At 53.0% G+C, this 25,532-nt stretch overlaps 2 protein-coding genes across 2 annotated transcripts; one reads left to right on the forward strand and one right to left on the reverse strand.

Annotated features, from left to right (window-relative positions):
- Positions 1–4,363: 4,363 nt before the first annotated feature.
- LOC34619854 lies at positions 4,364–13,779 on the forward strand. Its single transcript, XM_026335567.1, has 15 exons — positions 4,364–4,510; positions 4,922–5,354; positions 5,643–6,118; positions 6,521–6,668; positions 7,414–7,605; positions 7,858–8,108; positions 8,373–8,444; positions 8,620–8,705; positions 8,991–9,322; positions 9,502–9,785; positions 10,158–10,837; positions 11,139–12,117; positions 12,172–12,996; positions 13,272–13,341; positions 13,631–13,779. The coding sequence occupies exons 1-15, from the start codon at positions 4,364–4,366 to the stop codon at positions 13,777–13,779; spliced, it is 5,124 nt and encodes a 1,707-aa protein (XP_026191352.1).
- A 5,176-nt stretch (positions 13,780–18,955) lies between these two features.
- Positions 18,956–20,756, reverse strand: LOC34619852. Its single transcript, XM_026335568.1, has 4 exons — positions 20,692–20,756; positions 20,368–20,473; positions 19,944–20,027; positions 18,956–19,318 (listed from the first exon to the last, which is right to left on the reverse strand). Exons 1-4 carry the CDS (start codon positions 20,754–20,756, stop codon positions 18,956–18,958), a joined length of 618 nt encoding a protein of 205 aa, XP_026191353.1.
- Between the last annotated feature and the right edge of the window lie 4,776 nt (positions 20,757–25,532).

Below are 25,532 nucleotides of genomic sequence, written 5' to 3' on the forward strand. Positions count from 1 at the left end.
ATCTTGGAGGGCGCTCACTGCGCATAACTCTCCTGTGAATGCGTTCGTCGTAGGGTGTTACGGGCAACGCTACACATAAACGATTTGGACTACTTTAGTTCTACTTGTATAAGAATTAACAACATATTGCAAGACTCGGATGTCGCTATACAAAAATCCTAGCCACTGCAGAGTGTCGGCGGCTCAGCAGAAGAAGACGCAACGAGTTGTCTGTGTCTGCGCTGAGTGCATAATGCAAATAGCAGTATATGTCCAAACTGCTCAGAACGTGGAGCTCCGTGCTTCCTAACTTCACCTACCTCATCGTATTATAAAATTTGAGGGACGCGGGCAAAGGAAGAAGAGAGCACTCTGGGGAGACACTTGATATTTGCTCATTAAGTTTGCAAACCAGCATGTTCCGTGAGAGCTATGTTGGAAACGTGCGCCGTGACGTTCTTCTAATAGTTCTATGGGTGAGCCAATAGAGGGCGCGCATTTGGCCATAGTTGCGAGCTGTGAGGTCACTGGGCCAGGAAACGCTAGGGATAAGCATCTCCTGGCCGCCACAGTGAGACCAATGTCATACATGCTGAGCAGCTGCGCCTATACCTCAAAAAGGTGAGCCAGAGCCTTCAAAGGGGCGGCTGAGAAGAGGTTCACAACTGGGTAGCTTTAATTTTTACCGTATCCGGCTCCTTTTTCGCAACCGAAATTCCCACAATGGTTCTCTTGAGAAGTAAACACTTACCGGGCCTTGAGATACGAGTGTTTGTGCCGCAGCAGCTCAAGCGCACGTGGGGTGCTATGGGTAGTCTAAAACATCGGATACCAAGACGTCGTCCATTTACACAGCCGTCCAGTTCGCCTTGATGGCCTCATCAAGTTCTTTCCCAAGTGCAACATTGCAGTTCGGTCAGGATTTTGGCAGGTCTAAGCGGCATGTAGGCATACCCTAGTGTGCGAGTGCGAGAGAGGAATTTCGGTTTGTTGCCTGTCATACTAGATGTGGATTTGTAAGATATCCTCCATGAAGTCGAATGCCAATTCTGTTAATTGATGCATTTTGCCAAGTACATCGCCAATAAAATGCATGGAGAACTTTTCTTCAGCATTTTTATTGCTCAGGGGCCTAAGGTTAACGCACATGGATCCCCTCACTTCTTGGCCCCTGCACCAGGTTATGCTAAAATCCGCTGATCGATTCCTACACTTTTCGGTTTCTCAGCAAATCGACCATCTGCCTATCTGCTCCTCTTAATGCTGTATGGGCTTCTGACACTGCGAAAAATAGTCTGGGCCTGACTTCGGGATAGCCCAATGCGGTGCGCTGGAAGGCCAGCTGACCAGCCTGCTGGTAGGTCGCCATTATTTTGCATATTCGCAAGCTCCTGAGTGTTTGCCCGTTTCCTGGTATCCGCCGGCGAAATGTGCAGTCTCATTTTCAGACAGAAAATATATTGCAGAGCCATAAAGGCGGGAGGCATGCTCAAGACTATCCTCTCGTCAAGCTCTTCTGAGCCGCTCCCAAAAAGCCTCTGGCGCACTTTGTTGAGGTATATGTGTGCTAGCTGCTCATCACGTATGATATTGATGTTGTTGTGAGGCCCGGGAAACGCTTATTCCTAGCGCTTACTAGCCCACTTACCTCACAGCTCGTAAATGTAGCCAAGTGCGCGCGTCCCATTGTGCCACCTGTGACATTGTTAGGATTGCGCCACGCTGCACGTTTCCAACATAGCTGTTATGCAGCATGCTGGTCGCCTTCAGCTTTTGTTCAAATCGGCACTTTACTGCAGTAGCCTTGCCGATCCTTGCGTCCTGCCGGCCATCAGCAAACCTGAGGCGTAGGGATTGCGCATAGGAGTGGAAAGGCGGATTGCATTTCTGCAACGTTTACTTGGATAACTGATCCACTGCGCATACAGTGTCAGGAAACGCTAGTGATTCTTAAACATTCTTCCACCGTCGACTTGAAATGACAGATCCTTCTGTGGTGGCTCCCTGCCTGCGATTCTTTTTACTGCTACCCCTTTCGCGAAGTCGCAGCCTACATGGGGGTTTTCCATTTCCCTGGTGCACCTCCTTTGCTCGCCAAGCAGCCTGTTGCCGCTAGATGCACCCGCTACTAAGTTTCCTTGGATCGTTGCATGCGCCTGCAGTGCAGATTTGTATGACAACATTTCCCACATTTGGAACAGGTGAGGTGTTCGAAGGCCTTGTGGGGCTGTCTGGGAGCGCTGGTTTCTTTGGTCTTCTTTTCCCGTTCACCTTGGATTGTAGGGTGGGGCCTGTTGACACAGACCAGAAGTACATTGCCTGTAAATCCCGGGTTGACTCTCCCTTCTTAGTCAAAGGCGCTTGCTTTGTGCTCACTGGCTCCTGAAACCTCAAGTATTCCATCATTTGTGGAGGCTCCACTGTCCCATTGTCAGATCGCGGGAACGCGGAGCATCCTGAAGCCACGTGGAACGGCCAATCGGGTAAATTCGAGGTAAATCACTGCTAAAGCATATGTTTGTTTGCACACTGGCTTCACTTGCCCCGTTGTTTTGAATTCCTTGAGGGGCGCGGGCAGGGAATGAAAGAGTGCTCTGGGGGAAAGCTTGGTGAATTTGCATTGAAATTGGAGTTAAGTGTCTCCCTACGGAGACTTAAGAGGGAGCGATGCCGTTGGTAGCATTGCATGGCTTAATGAAGCTCTGCTTCGCTCACTCATTGGCTGTGGATGCAGGGGGGTGTCAGGTTTTTCTACAAACACCTGTTGTCTCATTACCATTCTTTTGGTAATTCAATCATCGTTTTTCATCGGAGATAATCTGAAAAGACCCTTTTGTGTTGGACGTATACGGTGGCACAACGCCTAGTTGCATAGAACATGTAGCGCGGAAACTGAGGAGTCGTTGCGCCTTTTTGTACTGAGCCATCAATATTCTGCACTAGCTAGGAAATACATGTTGTGATAAACGAGTTGTTTATTTCTCCTTGCGGATTCGCACTCAAGTATAACTAGTGTAGTAGAAAGCGTTAGTGTGTAGTTCTGCCCACTGGAAACCTCCAGACATGCCTTCTGCCTCTCTGTCCCCCTCTGCTACCATCTCCTCTGCCTCTCTCTCTTCGTTTCAGGTTAAACTGTTGCACCTTTTCTTTCCCCTGACTCCTCGGGAAGCCCGAGATCGCCCATTGCTTCTTGGGGAGGGGCCTTTGATTCCTCCAGAGGTTTCCTGCCCCGGAGGAGGCTCTGGATGCCTCCGGCACTGTCTCTTCGGGAAACTGAAGGAGCTCGGAGGTGTCTCGAAGGAGAGCATTCCCGAGAATATTTCTCTTTCTCCGATCGTGCTGCCCCCCGGATCTCCCTGATGAGGACTGTCTTGTTACGGGGGGGTGACCACGCGGTGGCCAAAGAGGTCGATTTCCTTGCTTCTCGCACAAATTCATATCGTGGAGGCTGGAAACTTCGAAAGGGAGAGAAAATATCAAATAATGCTGCTGCTGCCGCTGTTGCTACACCCTGCGCTCCCTGGGGCTGCTGACTCCCTATAGAGGTACGTAGCGTTCCCTCGTCTGGTGCTCGGCGCTTAACGACAGACTAGTCCAAAGCCTCTCGCTCCTCTTCTCCCTCCTCAAATGACCTGAACCCTTCCTTAACACTTCCTCTAACCCGGAAATTGCTACAGTTCCCCCCAGCCTCTCCACGGGGGCACATCTAGCTGCCAGCCGCGGCAACAGGTACAGAAGCGGCCAAAGCAGCGCATCAGGAGGTGCTCCGATCCTTCTCCAAGAATTACCTCTATTGAAAAGTGTGTGTTGCAACCCTCGGGGAGGAGGCGCTCCCCGAGACAGCTGCAGTCATTTCTTGCAAGCGTATCGCGCTGTCTCCGCGCTTACCCGGGAGTCGCTTAGGGACAGAGCCCCCCCATGGGCTTCTCAACGCTTCCGATGCTTCCAAGGGGCGTTTTGCCTTTCATGTTATCGGCGCGCCTCGCTGCAACAGCCGCTGTGAAGAGCAACAACTGCTATCCCTGCAGCAGCTACACTGCAGCTGCTTCAGCCAGTTTAGAGGAAGAAACCAACGGCTGCCGCGTCTCTATGGGCAAGAAGTAGACGGCAACATTCTCAGCGACTCAAACATCAGCAGCAGCCTCAGTGCAGTAAGGCTGTTTTAGATGAAGGGGCGGAGGAGCTCGTTGCCGCGTAGGAGGAGACTTTGCTGAGAAATAACGGCAGCAGCTTCATTCTCCCGCATGGGCGCTCCTTCTGGCTCCACTGTCCATTGAAATGTGTGTGCTGCTCCTGCGGCAGGTGCTGCAGATGTAGCCTCAGCAACATCAGCAGAAGCAACAGAGAAGCAGCGGCAACTGGCTGCTGCGGCTGCAGCAACAAAATGGAGCCGCAGCCGACACTCCTTGTCATAGGGAGCCATTCAACAAGCACACTGGATCAGCAAACGCTGGTGACAGACGCATGCAGTGCAGCATCCCCTGCCGCTGCAGCGGCTGTGGCGGACTCCCCCATGCTGCAAGCCGCATCGGTGGCTGCAGAGAAGACGCGGGAGCTGCACGGCAGAATGCTTCCTGCAGCCTCCTTCTCGAGCCGTTCGATGCCAGCCAAAGACGAATGCAGCAGTAGCAGCAGCAGTCCTAAGGGCAGCACCGATCAAATCCTCCGTTTGCCTGTAAGCAGCAGCAGCAGCAGCAGTCCTGGCGCTACCAACAGCAGCACAACCTGCAGCATCAGTAGCAGCGGAGGCCTAGTGTCTCGCGGTAGAAGCAGCACAGCGGTGCTTTGGAAGGAATGTAGCAGCAGCAGCAACAACAACAGCAGCAGCAGCACCAGCGGCGTCAGCGAAGCGCGTAGCAGCGGCATCGAAGATGCATTTCAGCTCGCACAAGCCCCTCTTTTCTATGGGTGCCCTAGACCGCCTCCCCTGTCTCTTCTGCAGCAGTTGATCCATATTCCGGGAGCCAGAACGCCGCAAAAGCTAGAGCAATGCCAGCCGCAGGAGGACTGCGAAAGCGGAGTCGCTGTTGCTAGCAGTGGCAGCAGCAGCAGCGGCAGCAGTGGCGTGTCTTGTCAACAGAGTACTGCCGCTTCTGTGCCTCCAGGTCCGATTTTCTCGACCAGCTGCGCTGCAGTCTCAGGAGCAAGTAGAACTGCGGAAAAATTCGAGAGGAGCGAAAGCGACAGCGGCAGACATCCAGAGGATAGCGATGATTCAGCAGAGGTGGTGGAAGCTCTCTTACGAGATTTGGACGTGGCGTTGCGCAGAGTCCGTTCCCAGCAAAACGCAGTAAATGCTGTCGGGCTGTCGACAGTGCCCTTCTGCTCTCGCGTGGGGAAGGCGAATACGCCACCAGACGCAGCAGCAGCAGACAGTACTGCTGCTGGTGTTGCTGCTGCTACTGCTACGCCCGCGGGAGCGAGTGTAAAACATGAGCAGCAGCAACAGCAGCAACAGCAGGCGCACCTCCTACAGGACGGCAGCCCTTCCAGGGGTGTGGGGAGCACTGAAAATCGACAGCTGCAGCCGTCTAGACCTCCTAGGAGACACCATGCAGGCACTCTAGAGGGACTATTTCAGCAGCAAGAGCAGCAGCAGGAGCAGCAACAAGAGCAGCAACAAGAGCCTGAAGCTCCTGCTGCTTCGCCCCCTGTCAAACGAGCGGTGCTGCCGCGAGCTCCATGTGAATTCCTTAGCAGGGCATACCTTAGCTCTCCCGAGGAGACGCTGGATGCGGGGAAGGAGGCTTCTGCCGCTGCAGCAGCAACGGCACCGGAAGAAGGTCTTTTGGAGGCAGCCTTGACGCCAGCGGGCACATCTAGAGCGGCGCAAGAGGGGATCGAGAGGGCAGTCGCATTCTGTTGCGGACCGTCGACTATCCGATGCAGTCTGGATGCTGAGGCAGAGGCCGTTACCCAAGGCGCGTCAACCCCTGAAGGCAAAGAAAGTTCAGCTGCAGCCGTGGCTGCGGCGAAAGAACGGCTAGTGGAGCAACTTTGCTTATTGAAGAGTGGTTTCCCATCTCAGTTGCGTTGCCGCATTTGGCTGGCTTTGCTAGACGTCGCAGATGAGGACTGTGGGGAGCACCAGCGGATCGCTCACGGCATCCAGCAAACACCCCTAGATGAGCCGAATCAAGTGTGCCCCTTTCACTTGACGCTGACGGTGCTGCCCTTGCTTTCTCGCTGTCGTGATTGTTTCTTGGTTCGGCCGCTGCCGTCGGCATGTGGAGTGCTTCATACCCCTTTTCTCCCCCGCGAGTGTGCCTCTCTCCCTCTCTGCGCTTTCCACTCGTTCTTTCTTCTCCGCTTCTTGCCCTCGTCTTAGTGGGCCTACCTGCATGGTCTTCTTTGCCTTTCGTGCGCATCGGTTCTCGGGTTCTTCTCAGCGTGTGCCTGCCGTTCCGCGCATACGCCTTGCGCCGTGTCTCGGCATGCCCTGCATGCTGCGTGCTCTACTTCCTGTGTGTCTTTGCTGCATTCGTAAAGCCGTACGTGTGAACGTGTGCGCCTTGTTGCTGGTCTTGCTGCCTTGCTACAGCGGGTAATTCGCAGCGACGTCGAGCGTACGCGGGCACGTCTTGCAGTCTTTCGCGAACCACGAACTCGGAGGCTGATGGAGCAGATGCTCACTTTCTACTGCAAGTCGCAAGGCTTAAAGTACAAGCAAGGCCTCAATGAAATCTTAGGTACGCAGAATAGTGGCGCAGCCATGCTTTTGCCGCACTTGCTGACTCTTATAAATAGAGGCAGCGAGGGAGGCAGGCGGAGAACCTAGCTGCCACTCTCCGTGCGAAGGGTTGTGCAGCCTGGAGCAGCGCTTCGCCACACACACCCTTAGGGAGGGTCTCCTCTCTCGTGTACACTGCAGTGTGCTTTAGCAGGGGCAGGAGAAGGTTGCAGTCACTTTAGAGAACGGCCTCGTGTAAACGGCCAACAGTGCAACGAGCGTCGGCTATACCCCCTCTAGGCTGAGATGCTTCTCTCGTAGCAGCTTATTGACTAGATCAGATCCGGAATGAAGCGAGTTGGCAGAAAGGCGGACAGACTGAATGAAATCTACGACCTCCTGAATGTCTCACGATATACATGTCTACACATGTTCTATGATACATTCATGTCAATGTGCATGTCTTCAGACATGCACGTTTATTCATGTTTTACGATATACATATCTATACATGTAGTACGACATAGGCGTCTATATACTTGTACATATTATAACTGATTGGGTTTATCCATCTACATCCCCTCAGACATGGTGCCCGTATTGAGATAGAGAGAGAGGCAATAGAGACGCCCTTTTCCATCGATCATCCAGCGCAGCTGGCTGACGGTCGGTCCCTACCCTTTGGAGGTATCAATGTCGAAAGCTGACGCTGATACACCCTAAATTTTTGCATTTGTTTTTTGTCTTGGCGCTTGCGGGTACAGCCCCTTTTTTGTATTTGCAGAGTGTTTCTAATGGGTTTAGCGAGGTGGAGGCCTACTGCTGCTTCTCGGCTTTTGTTCGGCGGTTCCTGCCAGCGATGTTTTGTGATGACGACTTCACGGCATTGCAGTGCGCCTTCCATCATTTCAAGCTGCTGCTCCTCTACCACGACCCCACCCTGGCCACCTTCCTAGGTATGCTCTATCAGGAGCCTCGGACAGAGAGCCATGATTTCCTTTGGCACACTGTCGCTTGCACGCCTCCAGGGCATGTTTTCGTGCGTTGCATATGCATTCTTATTTTGCGAGACGTTCCTCATCCCCCCTTTTGACCAGAGTAGCCTGCACATTTCTTTAACCTCTCCTTCGCTGCGTATCCTTCAGTGTATTCAGAGATACACTTTCTGCGTGCTAAGTGCGTGCGCCGATGTGCGATTTTGTCCTTAGAGGAACACTTTGCAACTCCAGAACTATACGTGACGCCGTGGTTTCTGACCCTTTTCTCGTCCAAAGTTCAGCTGCCGGTGCTCTTTGTTCTATGGGATCGATACCTCCTGGAAAGGGATAGTGTTTTTTTCTGCTTCCTCTCGCTCGCCATCCTCCTCTGTAGCAGGACTATCCTGTTGCGCACGGAGGTTTCGCAACTTCCAGAAACGCTCAGCAAGCTGTCCATCCGTTCCATCCCCGAGCTTACCAATGTCAGGCACAGCCCACCACTGCTGCTGCTGCTCCCGAAGGCGGATGGGGGGGAAGGGGGGTAGGGTGCAACTGAAACTCCATCGACTGCTGCCCCCTCTCTGCGAATTGGCCGCCTTCCTTCCTCCGTAGCTGCGAAAGATACAGCGCACTGCCAAGAGCTTGCTTGCCGCGACTTCTAAATAGACGTCCACTGGGAGGTTGCCACAAGGAGGCTTTCAGCATGCGATTGCTCTCATGGCTCGTCTTTGAGTTTTCTGATGCAGTTGTGGCAACTAGCGAAGGAGCTCAGGAGTCAAACACCGCTGAGCTTTGCTCACATCTTCTGTGCTTCGCAAGTATGCATGTGCTGCTGCTGCTGCTGCTCCCGCTGTGCATGCCGTGGCTGCTGCGGCTTTTCTCAATGTGCCGCTGTCTAAGGGGCGTTGGAAGGGATCTTGCTGGCGGCGCAGACAGAGCACTGAGAGATGTCGAGGTGTCTGTCCAGTTGCTTCTGTGTCGTTCCCGCTGCAGACAGGGGGTCCTGAAGCCTATGTGCAGCCACTGCATCAATTGGAGTCTGAACGCGCCTTCTTTATGCTGCCGCAAGAAGTTCTCAAGTGAGATAGGATGGGCCTGTATTCTTGCAGCTCGTAGTCTCTCTCCCTCTTGCTGTGCTGTGTGTTTCTGTGCATCTTGAATTACCTCCTGCAGCGCCTTGCCGCTGCTGCTGCTGCTATGTACGTGTTTCCGCTGTGTTGCCTTGCCTCGGGGGGAAAGGGGGGGAGAGGAGGAGGCGCTACCTCTTCTCTTTACTTGTGAGTTCTCTCCCCGTCGCCGCTTGTGCATGCACCACCCCCAGCCGCTGCTGCTGCTGCTACTGCTGTGTGTGTGCCCCCTTTCAGTCATGCTTATGGACGGGCTTCAGAGCCTCTTTGCACTTCACCCATGTGTGGTGGCTGCCGGTCCGTTGGCAGCCGCTGCAGCAGCGGCAGCGTTCCTCTCAGTGTAACTCCATGTGAGAGCCTTCATGATGCAAAAGGAGGCAACACTCCTGCTGAGCACCGCTGTCCTCTAGGGCACCGCTGGAAGCTGCTGTTGTTAGATCTTCGGCCTGAGTGGCTCTTCGAGGGAGGACGTTTGCCTCCAGCCATTCATGTGGACGCTTTGGGGGACTGGAGACAGGCCCTCTCTGCTCTTGTAGGCGCTGTTGATCCTGCAACATCCTTACAACAGGGTGCGCTTCTACACGCCCATGCAGAAAGAAAGGGAAAGCGGAAAAACGCGTGAAGGAGTTTCAGCGTGTACAGTACAGGCAGCAGCACAGACAGTGTTCACCAGGTATCAGTGTGCAGCAAGCAGTACAGAAAGCAAGGCGATGGATGGATGTGCTGCGGAGACTCTCCTGATTTTTAGTGGCATCAAAGCATCCGCTGACACTAGCTGGGCAGCAGGGGGACTCCTTGCGCGCCGCCGTACCTGCAGAGAGGGTGTACGTGCATGCCTTTATGGCTCATGTCTGTGCTGCAGGCTCTTCAGAAGGCAAGGGAAGGGCAGCATGGAGTCTTGGACGCGATGCATCAGTCAGCCGAGGGCCTAAAGAGACGCGGCGTCTGCCACGGCGAAGAGGCGCGCGGTTGTTGCGGACTTTAAAGTGGAGAGGGCATCAAGAAGGCTCGAGCACTTCTGCTGCTGCTGCTGCAGCTTCGGCGGCGGCACAAACGCATGCAGCGAAGTCTGAAAAGACGAGGAAGGCACCTGCTGCGGCAACCCTGCTGGACCGAGGCTTTTCCACAGTTTCACAGCGCAGATCTTCTGGGTGTAGTCACAAGAGAATAGATAAAGGACAACAGCAGCATGAGCACGAGCAAGAGCATGAACAAGAGCATGAGCAGCATGAACAGGAGCATGAGCAGCATGAACAGGAGCATGAGCAGCAGCATCTGGCAGGAACGCAACGCCACCACAGCCGCTGCATGTCGGATCCTTTCCCTAGGCCTCAGTGGGTTAACTCGCCAACGCAAATCCTCATAGATGGCGCCATCTCTGCTAATTTTGTATCTCCGACGGAGACGCCATCCTGTGATGGTGCGGCAACGCCAGCACATGATAAGTTGGACACTGCCTTTGCCTGCAGCAGCTTTCAGAGGAATCCTCGGTGGGAGCTGGAAATGCCAAGTGCGGAAGGAGAGACTGGCGAGTCTGAGTTGTCATCTCTTCCTCTTCCCAGCGATAGCCATAGGCAGGGGGCAACGGAGGAGCCGGCAACCGAGGGCGTGCAGAGGGAAGCGTGCAGCAGCATTCATATGGCCAGCGGGAAGGCAGGCCTTTGCCAGCAGCAGCAGCAAGTCAAAGAGCACCAGTTTCTGCAGGAGCTAGACGGTGGGAGCTGTGATATCGGTTTGGGATTGCAGGCGGCTTCTTGGGGAGCGCAGCAGCCTTTGCGGCACACTGGTGAAAGGGACACTACCAGCACAACAACTGGCGAAGGCTCAGCCACATACGGGGGAGGCAGTCTCCTAGGAGACGGGGGCTTTGAAAGTTCTTTGGGGGCCTCTTTTTCTCGGGAGGGCAGCTGTGAACCTGATTTATTTTGCTGCAACTTTCTAACGCCAGAAGAGAACCGAGAGACCTACTGCCTCCATCGATTGCAGACTCCTACGCATCACGTTTGCCTGTTGACGGAGAACGGAACCTTAGGGCCGGATGCTGTGGAGATTTATCAGTTTCTAACGAGGGAAATGGCACTGCGGTGCGTTTGGCTCCCTTTTTAGAGAGCTGCCTCTGCATAGCAGGAGCAACGGCAGCATCAATGAAATCCATGAAGGGCAGTGCCAGGAGGACATGTGCAAGAGCACGCGGTCATAAGTTCTACACAAGTCGTTTGCGCATAGATAGCCTGGATCGCAGGGAGCCTTGCATGCTGCTCGAGGCGCTGCTGCTGCCGCACTGGGGAGGTAGAGGCTGGTGCTGCATGCGCTGTGTATGCCTGTCTTGCGGTGTTGTGCCTGGCCGCCACTGTGGTTCGCTGTGCGCGGGTGTCCTTCTCTCAGGTGGGTCTCCTTCGTACGCGGAGGCTACATGGCGTGTCACTGGCTAGCGGTGCAGCAGCAGCTGGAGCTGGTGGATCATACGACTAGCGTATGTGCGCTGTGTTTCGAGGCGGCTCAGCATCAGCAAGGGCGGCAGCGGCAACGGCACTCTGCTGGCAGCTGCCAGTCCGCAATGTCTCGCAACTGGAGCGCTGCATCCATTTCCACGGAGGTGGCCTTGACGTCCTTTGAGTCTCTTTCTTGCGGCTCTCTGCCCTCGCCGAGCGTCTTCCGTACGGAGCAGCAGCAACAAGTGCCGCAGCCGCAGCGGGGGAGCAGCAGCAGCACGGCTAGGCAAAGCGGCTCGCAAGGACTTAACCTGGGGGGTATACTGGGAGCTTGGAGACGGTTGTCTAGCGCGAGAACTCCCAGAGGAGGGCCTTTGAAAGGGCGCAAGGCGACATGTTCTGCAACCGAAGATGCAGCAACTCCCGTTAGCGATGCTCCGTACATGCCGCCTCATGAAGCGTTCCCCGAAGGCTTGTGCAGACACTGCAGCGGCAGCAACTGCAGCAGCACCAAGAGTGCTGACATCGGCTGTACCAGTGGCAGCGGGGCGGCTTGCTGCTGTCTCCAGAGCAAAACGCCGACCTTGTCTCAACTGCGGCCTTGTGGAGGAGAGCTTGGGGGGCAGGCTTGCCCGTCTTGCGGGGGGACCTCTCTGGTGAACGAACCTTCTGGATTGGGTGCAGTGGAGGAGGCTGCCTTGAGGAGCAGCTCTACTGCTGCTGCTGAAGACGCCGTGTTTCCCCCCCTGCCGGCGCAACGCTGGGTGTCGTTGCTGTGTCTCCCCACGTATCGCGTAGTGTTGCTCAGAGCTCCCCGGGACGCCTTCGAAGCGTTTGTGGACTCCCTCGAGGTTTGCCGCTTTCCCTGCTTCATTGAGGCCGTGCTGCAGCCGCCCCTCCATCTGGTGGAGCAGCAGCAAAAGGCGGCTGCCGCTGCAAGGACCGCAGGAGCAGAGGATGACGCACATCTTCAGCCCCTCTGTGAGACGGCGCTTGAAGGAGGAACGCACAGCAGCAGCCTCTCCCTTGGGAACGCCCCCCCTGCCGCTGCCAGACGTGCTCTCGGGAGCCTCTCAAAACAACGAGCCATGCTTCATAGCATCGCTCCGCGGAGGCCTTCCGTAGAGCAGCCCGACCGGGGGGAGGGGCCCTTGGGCGGAGCGCACGGGATTTCGCGTTGCCACTCTTCTCAGTCTTCTCTGGACTGCAGTGGCGTAGGAAGACAGCAGCAACAGCAGGCTGCTCCTCGGGAGGACCTTCAGGGCACAACGAAAGAAGAAGGCAGTCGAAACAAAGGCCACAACGGCAGAATGGGTAGCAGCGGCATAACACCAACAGCTGGCCACACTGCCGCCTTGGGGGAGGGGTATTCGCATTTGGGCTCTTGGTTCCTCAACATACCAGATAGAAGCCCGTGTGAAATCATTGTAACACCCAGCCGTCTGGTTCTTGTCAGTGGATCCCAGCAGCAACGCTGTCAGCCTCACGGCCTTAGGGGAGAGGGGGGAGGAGTAAAGGGCTCCTCTGGCCTCTCTTGTGGCGGAGACACCCACTGTGTCCATTGCTCAGCGGAATCGCAGGGTGTTTCTCCCCAGCTGCTCATTGGAGAGCTACTCGGGCTGCTAGCCGGTACCCTCCCCGACGAGCGCGACGAGCACCAACAACAGCAGCAGGAAGAGCAGGGGAAGGAGGGGCAGGCGCAGGCAGATTATGTCGATTTTTATGCTTCGATGGAGCTGACAGAGACTCACAAGATAACAAGCAGAAAGAACGATGCGAGGCTTCTTTGCTTCTACTTTAACGCCACAAAGGTCAGGTACACTGGACAGGCAGACCAACTGGGGATGTTACGGGAACGCGTTCCTTGGGGGGATGTAGGAGGCTCTTGAGGAGTCCCTCCAAAACGACCTTTTACTGCGTGGAGGGCTTTACGGCAGTCGGATCGTGTAAGATCTTATCCGATGCGCGGCAGGCGGGCCCCTTTGGGGAGAGACATGCTTTATGCCCGTTTTATGCGAGAAGCTTTGCAGTGCTGACACCACATGTCGCGTTGTGCTCTCTCTTTGTGAGACCTCTGCTGCTTCAGGTTCAGCCCTTAATGATCCTTCGGTTTCCGGATGATACTGCTGCAAAGGGATGCATAGCCCACGTGCGAAGTACGTTACACCCGAGGTGCTTATCCGGCCTTGTGGACCGTCTTGTGCCAATTCGTGCGGCTCTAGCACACCAGCATGTACAACGTTCATGTCACTGCGCGGATTTGTAGCTGCGGGAGACCTGGCAGGGAAGGCCCTCTCGAGCCGTTTGTGCGCTTAGCGCATGCACCCAGTGTTCCTCTCCTATCATTTCTCTGTGCCCCTTCCCGCTGGTGCCCTTGTCTAGTGAAGTAGAGCGATCCAAAAGGGCTTTTTGTGGGCCTTTTTTGTCCTCTGTGTGCAACTGCAGAGATGTATCGAGCTTATCGCATGCGACGTCACGAGCAACAGCTGCAGGAACAGCGGCAACAGCAGCAGCAGGAACGGCAGCAGCAGGTGGAAGGGGCTGCGGGAGGTTACCCGCCTAATGCAGCTTCGGGTCCTGTGGATCCAGTGTAGGCCTCTCTGTACCGTGGCTCTCCTGCAACCCAAAACGCAGATTGATGCACGAACCGATGTGCGTGCTGAGGGCTGTCTCCCAATATATGCGGTCGCCCCTTTGTTCCTTGAGGACGGTAGATATACATTTTAGAAGTCTGTTTAGCGTAGAGAGCATCTGTATTCACCTCCGCTTGATCCTAAGGCGTATGACACAGCGCCCGTCTCATTCTGTGTCTACACAAGTGTGTGCGCCGGCGTATACTCTTTCCCCCGATCTGGTTGTCGCTTCCAAGTGCACGCTAGGGGGAACTGGCAAAGTATTCCCTATCCGAAAGGACCAAGGCACTGGAGTTGCTTGGTTTGTGACGCTGCAGCCGCAAGTTGGCTTCAGCCAGTACAACCACCATAGGACGAGCCCTTAGATAGGGCCCCCCACCTTACGCCACCCCCCTGTTTGTGGGTATTTTTTGGGTTATCCCTTCCTGCTCCTTAACCCCTTCATTCTGTTTCGTGTTCTGAGATCGTTGTAACGTGAACCCCGCAACTACTACCTTCGATGTGTTTATAGTCAAATTCAGTGTGGGAGGCCCTCCCGAGACCCACAACTGCATACCTCCTGCAAGATGTCCAGCTCTCGAGACTTTTCTTTTCCACTGCATTTTTCGAGTCGCCACGTATATTTAGGAACGCGCCTCTTTGTCTTGTTCTTTCGCGTCTACTGTGCCATTTTTGCCGCCACTTTGCGAGGCGTCAGCTGCTACCGAGTATGTCGCTTCATCAACAAGGTTCAGTGAGGGGAAGTGTTACAAGACATTGTTCCCCTCACAGGCAATCGGACTGCACCCAGATAGTCGAAATAAGGGACCTCAGAAGATTCAACATTTTATCTCAAGTTCCCACATGGAGACACTCCACTACAAACTGAATATAAAATAGGCAGAAAGTTACTGAGGATTCTGCCAGAAAGAGCTATCTTTCCCTCTTTACTTCTCACGGTTCTGGCATAAGGTCACTGTGACAGCTAGGGTGCACATTGACGCACCCTCTAAGCACTGCTAGCGTACATGGCTCGATGTACATTGTATTTCCTCCACGCGCACACAACGTCGATTTTTCTTCGTAGTGAGAAAAGTTTGATCTGCGGCAACAAGTGCTGTACAAACACCGAGACCAGCTGGCCAATTCTTCACTCTTTTGGTTAACTATAGCTAGAGCTTCAGAAAGTGTTAAAGGCCTTCTTTAGGAATTGTTAAAATTGGACTGGTAGAGAGAAGATTGTCGTGGCCTTTGCTCAAGGATGACATGCACCAACTAGGGTGTTGATGCCTACCCTCTGTCTCTATTTTTCTACACAGGCACACATAGAGCCTTTGGCTTCTCTAAGCGGTGTACCAGTGTGCACAGGCGATGAGCATTGACACCATCTTTTCTTTTGTTGCGGAGGTAACGTACATGTACACTGTTCATCCACTCCTGCCCCATGGCCTCTCCTTCCTCCGTTCGCCTGTGGGTGCCTACTTATCGAAAGCCTTCAGTGGCCGCAGGCTGCCATTAAGGATCGCAACCTTTCTTAACTATGCTCCTAGTAATCCAGCAGGAAAATTACTTCTGCGGGCTAATCTACAATTTGGCAGTTCCACTTTGTCACGCTTTACTGTGAGCTACGAAGGGTATGCGAAATTGCTGTAGCTGCTCATATGTCCTCTTTCTTGCGAAGCAGCAGTTGCTCAATACGGTGAGAATTGATGCAATACTTGTGTGCGGTGGGTGCAGTATATACGGCCAGCGGTGGATGCTCAAGGTGCTTCTGGGGCGCAGCTACGCACACCGTTGGTGCCCCTCTCGTCTGATGCCGGAATTCTGGCTTAGGTGAACGAAAGCAGGAGGAATAGCTCCTGAGAGGCCCTCATAAGTAACTTTGAGTGAAGTTTTCGAGGGATTCTTAGAGACGGAGAGTTACAACCATCATGCAGTTGAGCGGCCTAGAAGCTAAAATAATACGTATAGGGCTCGAGAATGCTCAGCGCGATTGAAAATTCTGCAGCATTGCTCCTGGTTGATGTGCTTCCTGCTAGAACGCAGCTATGCTACCATGGCATTGCAACACTGCTTTGTGGGCATGGCACATTGAGTAAGCGTGATCGAGCGCACACATTTTCTTGTTGTTGTGGGTCAGTGGGAGCACACGGAGCCAGAATGAAGCTCTAGTGCAGATATTACTGCTTTGTTAGCAGTGAGGCTATGGGCCATTTGCTGGGAAAACTCCAGCGCCAGAATTGCTTGCGGGGATCGCATGGAGGTGCGGGCTGGGCCCAGTTCCCATAGGAGCGGCCAGGAGTTTGCCTCTTTCAAGAGCTTGATGACCCCTATATGCCTACAAAATTCTGTCGAAGCTCTTTAAGCATTTCAATGAGAGCACTTTCTTGCTCTTGGTAAAACGTCCAAAACCTCCAGCCGCCAGAGCGCGTCGGTCGAGCGGCTCCTCTTCTTGGCGGCTACTCCCTTCAGTCTCGGTGCTTGTAGGCTTACTTCTGCGGCTTCCTGACCATTTACTTCCGGATATTGTCCCACTATCAGCCTGTGGTGGCATGCAAGACCTTTAGCAGCCGTCAAGAACCTATTTAGGGGTTCACCATGCGACACCCAGGGCCCTACCTGCTTCTGGTTACGGCAGGTGTTCTGCTTTCGGCCTCCGCTGTTTTTTCCGGTAAGACAAAAGTGACAGCAAACTACAGATGCTATAGGAACCTGTAGCCCCCCCCCACTAAAGCCGTGCACAGCGGCACCTTGGATGGTTCATGGAAGTCACAGGTATTCTGCCAGTGAAGAATAGCCTCCTTGACCCGTGCATTGGCCTTTAGGGCTCATGAAAGACAGAGCCGCTCACTTTAGGTGCTGTGTCTGCCTTTAAGGAGCAGCGGAAAGGCTTGGAAACCGCGCACAGGGGAGCGACATAATCCAACCCTGTGGCTACGGGAATCCCCCAGCCTTTCCTGCTGCATTCGTGCAAAAACCGCTTTTCCATGTAACGGCGTCGCGGCGCTTGAGCTGTTTTCTATGCTTCATGTGCCCTTGGTTCTACTTTATTACCTTTGTGCGAAATAACTGCTTGACAGCCTCTGTCAAGCAGTTATTTCGCACCTTGCTTGACTTAAATATTCTTTCTGCGTTCTCGCTTCCTATCCTGCAAATAAGACGTGATTTTCCAATGCTTTACCGCTCTGCAAGTTTCTGCGGCGGTAACCTGATTGTGTGGTCTCAGCAGATGACAGCCTTACTGGTGACGCGTTCCGTGTGGAAAAGGTTTCCGGGAAGCCGGCACCAACGCCACCTTTAGAGGTGCCTCCCCCTGCTGATTCGCAGGACGCATCGATTGGGAGTGAAGCATCAGAGACACTCGATTCGTCTACTGGGGTCATGTCACGTCTTCGGAGTCTCGTGCCGACCTTCGATACCACCTGGCTGGCCGAAGACATCAGGGATATCGCCGCTGCCCTTAATGAAACAATGCACAACCCTTTGTTTTTATTTGGAGCCGACGGTGAAAGCATGAATTCTATCGTCACGAAGGCAGGGCAACAAGAATCCCCGCCTCCAAAGGGACCACCTGTCTTTCCTAGGCTCGCATCTCTTGGACACCTGTGGACGCTCAGCTCCGGGATAAACCCCCTCGACTCGGCATCAAAGCATGCGCCTTCCTTGCAACAAAAGGAGAACGTTGCTACGCAGAAGCGTCCCGTACTGGTTGATGACGATGAAGAGGTTGAATGGAGGAAATGGGGTCCCGATGACGAAAATTTCATGTAATGGTGCGGCACGTAATAAGCATGATGCAAATACTTGCTTGCATGCATGCGGGCAAGTTTTCACTATCGTTACCCTCTCTTCGTTGCCCTCGCCCTCGCTCCGTTTCTTTTTCCTGCGTGGTTTTCTGACGTTTCTGCCCAGGTCTCCGCCTCCTGCCTCTTGATTCCTTGCTTCTGTGCCATTCCGTTGCGTCTTACCCATTTTTGTATGGCTGACCAAACTAGAGCCGCCATGTCGTCGATTGCTTGCTCTTTCCGAAGCGGCTGCCCGCGCAGATACGCCAGCACGGATTGTTTGAGAATGGTGCAAAAGCGTGCGTGCACCTTGCAAGCACAGCCCCTGTCCTTTGCCCGCTTTTCATCTTTTCGAAGAATAGAATACCGGAGGTACCTCCATCCAGTGAGCTATAGGCAACCCCTGAAGAGATCAGGGGGAGCAGCAACCCGCTTGCGGCTTCTGCCCGCTCGCTACAAGGACAGGGGCGGCAAGAGCTCAGGGGATGTTTGTCTTCATGTCACGCCGTTTTCTGACTCTCCTCTTGGATCGATCATCGGAGGGCCATTGGAACCGCTGTTTAGGGGCACCTGAGCTTACGGCGTATACAGGAGATTTCACGGGTTGAAGAGGCAAGGAGTTTCAAGAAGGCACGGGGGCAGCTAGTCGGAGACGTGCTTGCCACCCATGACGAAGTGCGGAGTGGTGTTCGCTGATGACGCCAGGGGGAGGCCGCTTTTAGCCTGATGCGTTTCCTTCATCATGGAACCCCCTAACGCGGGGTGGCGGCTGTGACTTTGGAAATGGCAGCTCTGCCTCGTCCAAATGCGTATGCAGCGTCTTCGAAACGAGTTCTGTCTCATGTCGTCTGCGTACGGCGGAATCCACGAACTCTCGCACCAGGGCCTCCGCATGGGCCCTTCGAGAGGTTGTTCAATTGTTTGCGATTCTCAGACGAGCAACACAAAGAGCCGAGCTTTGCGTTCCCGTGGGAATACAGATCAGAAATCCCCGCAGCCCAGCAGTTTGAAAGCTGCCTGTACACAGGAAGCTGGTCTGGGCAGGGAGCCTTGAGAAGTACTTAACTGAGTTACACTTACACAACTCTTATCTGTGATTCATCCGTTGTACTCCGACCCAACAAGTTACAGGGTTTTGCGTATCACGCTACATCAGAGAGGGCATTGAAGATGAAGTGGCATCATAAGTCAAACCCCTGGAGCTTCTGTTGTTGCGTGCTGTTTACTGTGTGTATAAGCAACACTACAGACTTCATGCGAGCCGTCCCTAAACACTGGTTGCTACGTGAGCCCTGGTGTACATGTACGAGGGAGGTAATGCGACCCTCCTGGTGTAAAGGCATTGCCCACAACAACAAAGAATCTTTAATTCACTAGCGACCATTGCGCTTCTTTTGAGGTTTGCGCGATTTGTGCCGCTTCTTCTGTGGCTTGTGCTTGCCACCTCTACACCGTCCGGGGGCTCCCACGTGCCGCTTCTTGCCATATGATTTTACTTCGGCTTCGCCCGAAGGCAAGGGACTCACCTCCGCTTTGCTTTCCTTTACCTGTAAAGAAGAGCGTAGCGGGGGTCGGGAAGAAGGCAGCCCGCTATCTGTGCTGGCAGCAGGGGATGCTTCGGCTTCTGGTTCCCGAGGCTGTGGGAAACCACCTAGCGACAGGCTAACACACGACGCAATATGCCAAGGAGACACTGAGGCACCTTCAGGAGCTTCCGCCGGCAGCAGGCGGACGGCCTGAGGAAAGCAGCGTCAAAAGAAAACATGCGAGGGGGAGTTGCGTGAGATTGCAGTTCACATTGCGCACATGCAGTACAGAACCCGAGGGTTACAGAGAGTGCGCTCGTGTATACACTGCAGGCGCCAAAAAAGCACCCGAGACTCCGCAGAGATTGAAAGCAAAAATGTACGAAACAGACTGATAGCCTGCCCCTCGGGTCGACACAGGTTCACACCTGTATGACGTTAGCTGAGGGGCGTTGGGGGGGCTGAACGCTGCAAGCCTTCCTGGAGTTTAAGACATCGTCTGAGCGAAACAGCGGCGGGTGAGAGACAGGCATGTAGTCCAGGATATTGGGTAAGATGCAGAGTGATTTAAGAGCACACAATGCAGCCATCCCCCCTGCAAGGGGAACAGGTCCAACCAATGCCTAGCTGGCTCACTCTGTTCACCGAAGAATAGCAGCAGCGACACTCCTATGCCCCCTCTTGCAATTTAGACCCAAAGGACAGTCAGAATGAGCGCCGATACGCGTTTATGGGCTCTGCCTCAAATGCTGAACCTCATTCCGAGGTATGGCTGCGTACCTGGTGCGTTGGTCGTCTTACTGCTGCAACTGATGTTGTCCTTGAGGCTGTGAGCCTTCAGATTTGGATTAGCGGCGGCTGCAGCAAGCTGTTGACTGCGATTCACGTGGTTAATATGTTCCCTTATCTTTTCGCGGCGCTGTAAGGAAAGACAGTGAGAAGCCCGATCCGCACTGGCATAACCACACTGACTCGTTTCAGCTGGGCATATGCTAGCACCTTAAAGATACGCTCAAGTGCACAATGTTCGCCCTCTATGTAGGCGCATTTTCGTTTTTTCATGTAAATACTGTGATGTACAGCTGGTCACTTTCAGCCTTGCAGATCACTTCCTGGATTGGCTACATCATACAAGAATAGCGATTAATAGAGTCCTGTTTGTCACGAAAAGTGGAAGGCCATTCAAAATTTGGGGGGCCCTAACTCAAAGTAGCAAAATAATGGAGGCTTGGAGGAGAGCTGAATTGTGAAACGCACACCTCGGCCCGCAGTAGACGTCGTTCTTCCTTCCGCTTCTCGAGAAGCCGCGCCTGAGCATCGCGCCTCCTCAGCTCTTTGCGGTGAGTAGCACCAGTCACGAATTCACTGCGGTCGGCAACATAGGATAAGCCATAGCAACTTATGTGCTTGCTTGCCCTAAACCTGCACGCGAGATGCTGGTATATACCAGAAAACCGTACCCCTGGAGCAACAAGGGCAGTAGCAGCAGTCCCACGACCGCCATCAGCAAGATTTGGAGGTAGCAGGAGTCGACTGAGGGCGAGTGAGCACGTCTCTGCAGCGAAGAAACGCCAAACTCTTACCGCCTTGCGGCAAAATCGAACGTTGCCACGGTGCTTTGGCCCGTCGTCCTTGACCTTCGCTTCATCCTGCCAACAATCTGTCCTTGAAGAGGGCCGAATAACACTGCTTCAATTATCGGGGGGAGAAGGTCTCCTTGGTTCCATAGCAAAAGAAGCTCCCACGGATTAATACCTTTGGATTCCAGAGGCCCCACAGCAACGGGCCCAAAATAGGGCCCTTCCGCGGAGATCCTCCACTGAAACAGCTAAAAAAGAGAAGGAACAACCTGAATAATAAATTGGCTTACTTGCAGCCTGAGGGGGAATGAGCCTTAGAATTTCGGACGCACAAGCCGTCACCTCACTGCAGCCCCAGGGGCCCCCCCTCTTGACGGCTCTGGTTTTGATCGTGACCCTCAACGGACAAAAGCTTGGTGTCGACTGATTAAGGCGCCCCCCTTAAGCTCAGCTTACTAGATACGCCTATGGAAATTGGAGAGACTTGGCCGCAATAGGCAGCTCCAAAGGTTCTTCAGGACTCAATAGGCGCGCAGTTGTAAGCGGCACGCAGGGGAGCCAAAAATGGGCAGCAATGAAATACAGAGAGGCCTAGAGATAGACACCGTACGCTAAGAAATTACTGGGGCTGGAGAAGCCACACACGAACGAATACGGTACAGTCGGGAAGCACACGTCTCAAGGGCTCACAGTCGATGAAGATATGGCATCCCGTCATGGGGAGAAAACGGAAAAGAGAAACCGTAGAAGCTAACAGAGATAACAAGCTGGGAAATTTCTACTCTCCACCACGGATGACCGCTGAGAGCCTAAAGGATGCGTTTGCGCAAATTATGCCCATTTGATGTGAGGGCAATAGCACTTCGATCCAACACCAAGCACTGGAAGCCAATGCCCACCACGGTTTAGAATTGCATGCTCCGTGAAAGACTATTTTTGGCATAGGGCTGAGAAACGTGTGCTCAGCATGCAACGCTTTTAGGCAGTTGCGTCGCCACATTGGTACGCGGCACATCAGACATATACACTGATACATTTGTGGTAAACCCGAACACGCTCCTCTTGGTGGTCACGCATCTTGTGGTATGCTGTTGCTGCCCATGGATAGCCAAATCGTGCTCCCCGATGCATTCTCCCCGCATAGTAAGAAGCAACTTAAAGCAGTGAACAAAGAAATGGATTTATTGCTACATTGTAGGGACACTTCATGGAGCAAACATTGGGGTTACCTGCACCATAGGTTCACCAATAGGCATAGCGTTATGTTAGAGAGACGACTGCGAAGCCGTCTAACAGGCTCTGGCCCGCTAGAGAATGCTCTTAAAGGTATTTAGTAGGGTTCCGAGTCCACAGTCTGACGGACTTAGGGTCTTCCGCATGTGTGCCCGCGTTCTACGTCCTCTAGAATATTGACAACCTTCTTTTAATTATTGCTCTACTTGAAGTTTTTCTGATGAAGTAGCCTCTCATTATAAGAACGGCTGAGTATTAGAGTGCTTTCTGTCCTTTGGTAGCTGTCGTGTCTCAGTGGAAGACCAACATCTGTAAGAGGCAATGTTCCGCTGCAAGCTTTTCGAAGCCCCCACTATAAAAGCAGTTGTGTATCCCACCAAATTCTGAAGTAGAATGCCTTAACTACATTCAAAGTTCTGATGCTGCCCCACCAAATATCTTTGATATACCCAGGCTATGGGTACTTGGAAAATCATATTGCAATACGCCGGAAAGCAGCACTCCAAGACCTCAGTTATATCCATGGTTATCCACAACCTGGAGAGAAGGCTTCAGTGAGAAGAGAAAAATGAGTTTGTCTCCGTACTGGGTCGTGGACCGCAATGATACCCCCGTAAGAGCTGCCGGTACTGCTAACACGTCGGCCTTCAAATACGAATAGCCAGCACACGTTAATGCACTAAAACGTACACTGAGTAAAAGCTTTTATCAGTATTTTTTCTTTAGATAACATTGCCTCTCGATCTGCTTGGAAGTACAGAATGTACAGTTATTCTATGACGGGGAATTGTGGAATGCAGCCTCCTCACCGTGTTGGCCTTCGCACCATAGGCTTGCCTTTCTACCTAGAAATATCGCCACCAACAGATCTCTTCTGTATATTTTGTAACTTGTGCGTGCACAGTTATCCCTGGGGCCACACTCGTATCCATGATTCTTCGGGAAACCTTAAACTTTTCTGGTGTCACACTATACGCTTTTTTGGTCTGAGGTAGCTCCTTGTTTTTGATGTTGTGAGCGCACCTAAAGCAGGTCCGGAGCTCCTCGCGTGTTGAATGCCTCGGCATGTCAAACCTTCGGTCCAGGACTGTCCTATACCGGAATCAAGACGTTGTAGGACTAAAACATAGCTTACATCCTGGATTTGTCTTTATTCGACATTCATGACGGCATCGGTGCTAAAAGCTCGCCTTACATACAAAATACTGTCCATGTGTTTCCATCTAGTTAACGCTTTCCCCTCACCTGTTAGGCGGGTGCATATGGCCACACTTCAGTGTTTGGCCTTCGGAGATCTGCTCTACTTTTGCAGTTTACTGACCGCGGATGTTCTTCAGAGTCCACCAATGCATACCGAGTCCCCTAGATTCCACATGCATTCCACTTGTGCCTGTATACTTGTAGGTCCTGCCCGAGCTCTAAACGGCTTATCGCTCAAATGACCAAGTGACTCTGTGTCAGGCTAACCTGATATGAGACTGATATCGTCCGACGACTTTAGTTTGCTTTTGAGTTGAGGCTTCATGTTTCTCTGGCTGCACAGCTTCGGCGCATCCACATTCCACTTTTTGTGGAGCATGTCTGCTGTTCAGTTACATGGATCTTTGGCAAAATGTTAAGCTGTGAAACGATCCCTCTTAGATCCTCCGTAGGGAGACACTTCCCTGCACATCCAATACAAACTTAATAGTCAATTACCCAAATTTTTAAAAGAAGGGTTCCTTCGTTTGCCTGTGCCCCTCTGATGTCCGATATGAGGGGAGAGCGACAGCTGCGCTGAGCGTAGCTACACTCTCTAAACACTCCAAGCCTTCACAGTTAGTTGCACATAGCACCTAGTGCACACGCACGAAGCATTGTGTCTTCTTATGTTGGCTTTACACTGCCAGATACTAAAGAGCACATGAATTGACAGACCAACTAGTCAATTCTTTGCTCATTGTTAGTATTTTCTGATTGGAACAGTGCGAAACGCTTAAGTGCAGCTTAACCCACTACAGAATGGGACAGCGCTTTGGCATTTTCCTTCAGCCCTTGGTTGATTTTTTGTTTCCAGGTATCCTTGCGAAGAAACAGGCAGGCGTATTACGAGAGAAGTGGGAGCAGTCACTGTTTCTTAGGTTTCAAAGGCTCCTTTTTGCTCTGGTCCCCGACCTCGAGTTTCAGCTTAGCAGAAAACGGATCAACGGGAATGTCTACCGGAAGTCTCGAAGAGGTCCGGGTAATTGGATGCAGTGTCACATTTGCTTGCACTCGGATCCCACGATACCAGGTGGTGCACAGCCAATGCTGTATTACAAAGCATATTCTATACGCGCAACCATGCTTCAAGCTAGGTTAGCATCTGCTATGCATAGTAGGTAGTATACAACCAGACAGCGTACGCGCATGTTGCTCTAGTGTGCTTCCCCTCATACCCAGGCTAGCTGGCCTAAAGGGGAGAAAAGAAGCATGTAGCATTCTTAACATTCACAGCCATAGCTACCAAGGAGGACTGGATATCTCTAGGCAGCTTTAACACTTAAATCCGAGCTCCCATTCCGTAAAACTTGTGTCGCGAAACAAATCCAGAACCAGATTCGTGTTTTAACTCCTCGATGCAAAATCGTACACTATGTTGCTTCTCTACAAAGCCACACTAGCTCATCCACTAGATGCTCGCTTACACCTTTGTGGGAGGCTCTGCCTCACAAAGACTTAGCGGGAGGCTACGCTAAGGGATTTGCTCCTTGCTCAGCACTGCACTATCGGTTAGACGCAGGCTGAAACCACTGTATCGGCACACTATGGTTAATGCGCTTCGGAATAAAAAGTCTGTAGGAAAGAATATTAAAGAAAGTCTGTGGTAAATTCCACAATTGTTTGTCTGTGTGTCTTGGAGAAGCTTGGGGGGCCCCCAGGGGACAATGGGCTGCCATGTAGCGCATGCACTGCAGTGTTTTGATCTAAGCGGCTTTCTCCCCCGTGGCTTTTGTTGCAGGGGAAAATAAACATTTAGTTCCTTTTCTTATCTCCGTTCTTCTCTGTGTACGCCGTTTGAGGCTTCCTGGCGCGCCTTGCATGCTTTTCTTGCGACCACATCCCAGACCACGCCACAGCTAATTTGCCGACCTCTCTTAGGTTTAGAGTCCTAAGGGAGGATCCCTCTCTGCGCTCTACGTGCCAACTGCGGGCAGCGCTCCTTCTGGGGGGCAGTCGGCCCCTAGAGCCTCAAACGCCTTCCTCTTCCTGCCGAGGTGTGTCGAGTGCGCATCTTTTTGGGCAAGTTGGGGAGAGGGGGTGAAGTTGCTCTTGCCGCGGAGCAGCAGCGACAGCATAGGACCTCTTTGGTCATTAAGCCTTCACGACTGATTTGACACTGCGGCCGCATCTGTTGCTACCCTCTTACAATTACATGACGCAGGGGCGACGCTCCCCCCCTTCTGCGTCTGCCTCCGCCCCTCCTCTTTCGTCTTGGTCTCAGCTAATTATGCGTGTCGACTCGCCGCAGTACTTGCCTTTTCCTGTCCCTCTTCCTACAGCACAGCCTTTTTGTGTGTCGCGTGCAGGAGCGCTCCCATCCAGGTATCTTTTTGTGCATTCGGTTTCAGCGTTGACTGACGGCGGAGGCC

The sequence above is a fragment of the Cyclospora cayetanensis genome, unplaced genomic scaffold (genome assembly GCF_002999335.1).
Source record: "Cyclospora cayetanensis isolate NF1_C8 unplaced genomic scaffold, CcayRef3 CcayRef3_contig_73, whole genome shotgun sequence".
NCBI lineage: Eukaryota > Apicomplexa > Conoidasida > Eucoccidiorida > Eimeriidae > Cyclospora > Cyclospora cayetanensis.

Bases quoted from the DNA above. Each gene is read 5' to 3' on its own strand.
- LOC34619854 (XM_026335567.1), top strand. From the start codon at position 4,364: ATGGAGCCGCAGCCGACACTCCTTGTCATAGGGAGCCATTCAACAAGC. The intron at 7,606-7,857 runs GTATGCTCTATC...TTTTGTCCTTAG, and splicing joins CACCCTGGCCACCTTCCTAG to AGGAACACTTTGCAACTCCA. The intron at 10,838-11,138 runs GTGCGTTTGGCT...TCCTTCTCTCAG, and splicing joins ACGAGGGAAATGGCACTGCG to GTGGGTCTCCTTCGTACGCG.
- LOC34619852 (XM_026335568.1), bottom strand. From the start codon at position 20,756: ATGAAGCGAAGGTCAAGGACGACGGGCCAAAGCACCGTGGCAACGTTC. The intron at 20,474-20,691 runs GTAAGAGTTTGG...TGCCGACCGCAG, and splicing joins TTCGATTTTGCCGCAAGGCG to TGAATTCGTGACTGGTGCTA. The intron at 19,319-19,943 runs GCTCACAGCCTC...TGCTTTCCTCAG, and splicing joins CCGCTAATCCAAATCTGAAG to GCCGTCCGCCTGCTGCCGGC.